The sequence below is a fragment of the Coenobita brevimanus genome, chromosome 40, assembly GCF_032717465.1.
Source record: "Coenobita brevimanus isolate Jiangsu-jjx chromosome 40, ASM3271746v2, whole genome shotgun sequence".
Taxonomy (NCBI): domain Eukaryota; kingdom Metazoa; phylum Arthropoda; class Malacostraca; order Decapoda; family Coenobitidae; genus Coenobita; species Coenobita brevimanus.
The window spans coordinates 45,254,979-45,257,942 of NC_136993.1; the positions used below are offsets into that span (position 1 = coordinate 45,254,979).

General features: G+C 42.8%; 1 protein-coding gene across 1 annotated transcript; it reads right to left on the reverse strand.

The window, feature by feature from the left end:
• Positions 1–576: 576 nt before the first annotated feature.
• LOC145397071 (zinc finger BED domain-containing protein 5-like) lies at positions 577–1,338 on the reverse strand. Its single transcript, XM_080270280.1, has 2 exons — positions 1,104–1,338; positions 577–956 (listed from the first exon to the last, which is right to left on the reverse strand). The coding sequence occupies exons 1-2, from the start codon at positions 1,336–1,338 to the stop codon at positions 577–579; spliced, it is 615 nt and encodes a 204-aa protein (XP_080126406.1).
• Positions 1,339–2,964: the final 1,626 nt, after the last annotated feature.

The following is a 2,964-nucleotide window of genomic DNA, read 5'->3' on the forward strand; positions in this document are numbered from 1 at the left end:
ATGAAACATTCAGTTCTTTGACATCCTGTAAACCATATATCTCCACATGTCACCACTTCGGCGCTAACACCCTTTGTCCATTCTAGGGCTGTCTTATACAGGAATGGTGTATTAGTATTTGTGAGGGTGTTCTTACGGCATGCTTGCAGGTCTTATGGTAGATCAGGGAAGTTTGTTATTTAACGAAATTTTGTACTCGTATTCTGTTCCTTGCCCCAGCCGGGAATCGAACTTGCGTCCTATGGAACCTGAGACCACTTCTTTACCGACTCGACCACCGGCACCACCGTCTAGTCCTAGTAAATTGGCGATATTCAATTGTCCACCAAGTTCTCTCGTCTGTTCCTCTCTGTCCATCTACAGCAGTGGTTCTTAACCTTTTTATTACCACGTCCCCTCTAGGAGTTGGTCCTTCCCTCCACGTCCCCCTCACGTCCTCAACCAACTTGATAACATTCCCTCCCAGATGATTTTTAAAACTGAAAAGAAGTGGGTGTGTTTAGTCTTTTTTATTGATCATGAAATCTGTGCAAACAATATACCTAGCATAATTAATGAATTTAATTTCTTACAAATTTAATAAGATACTTGACACTCCTTCTTAGCTACCAGTTCTTGAATGCGTGGTCGAATGCCAGAGAGTGCACAACGTAAGTCCCCTTCAACGTTCAGCCGGTTTCTGTACTTGGTCTTGATGGCAATGAGGATGGAAGGTGCAGCTTCACAAAGATACGTGGATCCAAACATTGTCAGAATCCGAAGTGCTTGATGTGAGATCAGAGGGTAAACAGGAAGGTACTTGACCCAGAACGTCTCAAGATCCAGTTCTTTGAAATCTTCGTCAGCTGAGGAGTTGAACTTTAACTCAAGAAACTCTTCTTGCACTTCATCCGAAACATCAGCTACTTCACACTGAAATGGGTTCCTGATGAATTTCCAGGCTTCACGCTTCTCATCTATATGTGGGAATTATCTGATGAATTCTTCCTTCAAGTCAAACAGATGAGTGATTATTTGTTTCTTTAACTCAGAATCAAGGTAAATGTCAATGAGAGCAGAATCCAAGTAACTAAAACTGGCTGCATTTCCATCCTGAATTCGACATTTCCAGAGGTCGAGTTTGGCCGTGAAGGCTCGAATGGTGTCGTAGTGCATGATGATGTTGATGTTTTTCCCTTGTAGTTTAAGGGTGATTATATTCAGCTCTTCGAAGATGTCCATCAGGTAAGCTAGAGACAGCAGAAAGCCTTCAGACTGGCATTTGTCATGGAGATCAGCCGTCTGCTGCGATTTTAAAAATGTTGCTACTTCTCGTAGTTCATAGAGCCGTCCAACCATGTTTCCCTTTGAAAGCCATCGTACGTTTGTGTGAAAAAGCAAGGCTTGATGTTCAGATTCCATATCCTTACACAACAGTTTGAAGAGACGACTGTTTAAGGCTCCAGTTTTGATAAAGTTGACTACCTTGATAGCCACTTTCAGGACATCCCTCATTTCAGCAGCAAGAGTTCTGGATGCTAAGGCTTCACGATGAAGTATGCAGTGTGTACCAACAACAGATGGACTTCTTTCTTTCACCCTTGTTATGAATCCAGACTGCAGACCAAGCATGGCTGGAGCTCCATCAGTACACACCCCTACCAGCGAGTCCCAGGAGAGTCGATTATCCTGAAAGAAGAGTGATACCACATGAATAATAGCTGCTGCTGTTGTACTAGTATATTACAAGTGTATCTTGGGTGTGGCATTTGACTGGCCTGCAACCCGTGACGTACTCACGCGTTTCTTGTGTTAAACAGGATAATGAATGGGTTACCAATTACTGGTTAATATTGACACGTATATACGATGCATATATTTAGAAGACTATAGTATAAGTAACCATATGGACAGGTGTTTTCCATTAATGTCAAAGCTCATTTCGCTGATAGATAAACTTCAACTGCAATTATGATCATAGTGATATTAAGAGATTTTTTTATGAGAGACTGATTCAGTATGTGCTCACTCATCTTTAAAATACTCCCGTCTTACATTGTCAGATGGTGCAGCACACTCTTCATTAATGCTTTAAAACAACAACAAGAAAACAGGTTTCCATAAATTATACAATGGCATTATCTATCTATATGACATACGCAAATTTGGTTACTGGCTAAAATATAATCCTTCCTTTCTCTCTCCTTTTCTGTCAATTCATTCATTGCTGGAATCTCACTTCCATCTTCCACCCCCCTCCCTCCCGCCCTCCCATTGCCCCTCTCAGCATCCAGATCCTCTTCTGCCCCCCATCCCTCTTTGACCCAGGGAGGTGAAGGTAGCAGTATCTGCTCTTCTTACATCATACCAACATAGTGGTTATCTGACTTTATGACCGTAAGGCGGAATATAAGCTGTTGTTATTGAGTCTCTTTTTCTGTCTCTGTCTCTCTCTTCCCGTCTGTCTGTCTATCTGTCTGTCTGTCATGGCCATATTAACTTAAATTCAGTCATCCCAACTCCAAACGGTCGGGGTGTGGGGATCTTAAGGGGAACCCCACCTGATGTAATGCTGTCACACCTTTCAGACCTGCAACGGCGAGGCGGCACCAAGGCCTCGGTCTTTGAGTCGTTAATGGACCTGATGGTATATATATATATATATATATATATATATATATATATATATATATATATATCATCAGCAGCAGCAGCAGGACCGGCCTATCCCGAACGAAGTCGGGACGATACAGCCAATGTATCTCTACCAAGTGGCTTAGGCTGTCTGGTAGAGATTGTATGTAGGGTGAGAAGTGCTTGTAAGTGTAATTGTAGTGTTGGAGTGGCCTTGGATGTTTGTCTGTGAACCAAGTGTAATCGACCCGCACAAGCCGACTGGGTGCAAGCATATAGTAAGCAACACTGGTTCAACGACAGCACCCCTTGTGTCCGCCAATGCAGTATGTGACCGGGTGAACACTCCCA

Excerpts from the sequence above, each read along its gene's own strand:
- LOC145397071 (XM_080270280.1), bottom strand. The coding sequence starts at position 1,338 with ATGGTTGGACGGCTCTATGAACTACGAGAAGTAGCAACATTTTTAAAA. Across the intron at positions 957-1,103 it reads CAAACTCGACCTCTGGAAAT|ATGAGAAGCGTGAAGCCTGG; the intron begins GTCGAATTCAGG and ends TCCCACATATAG.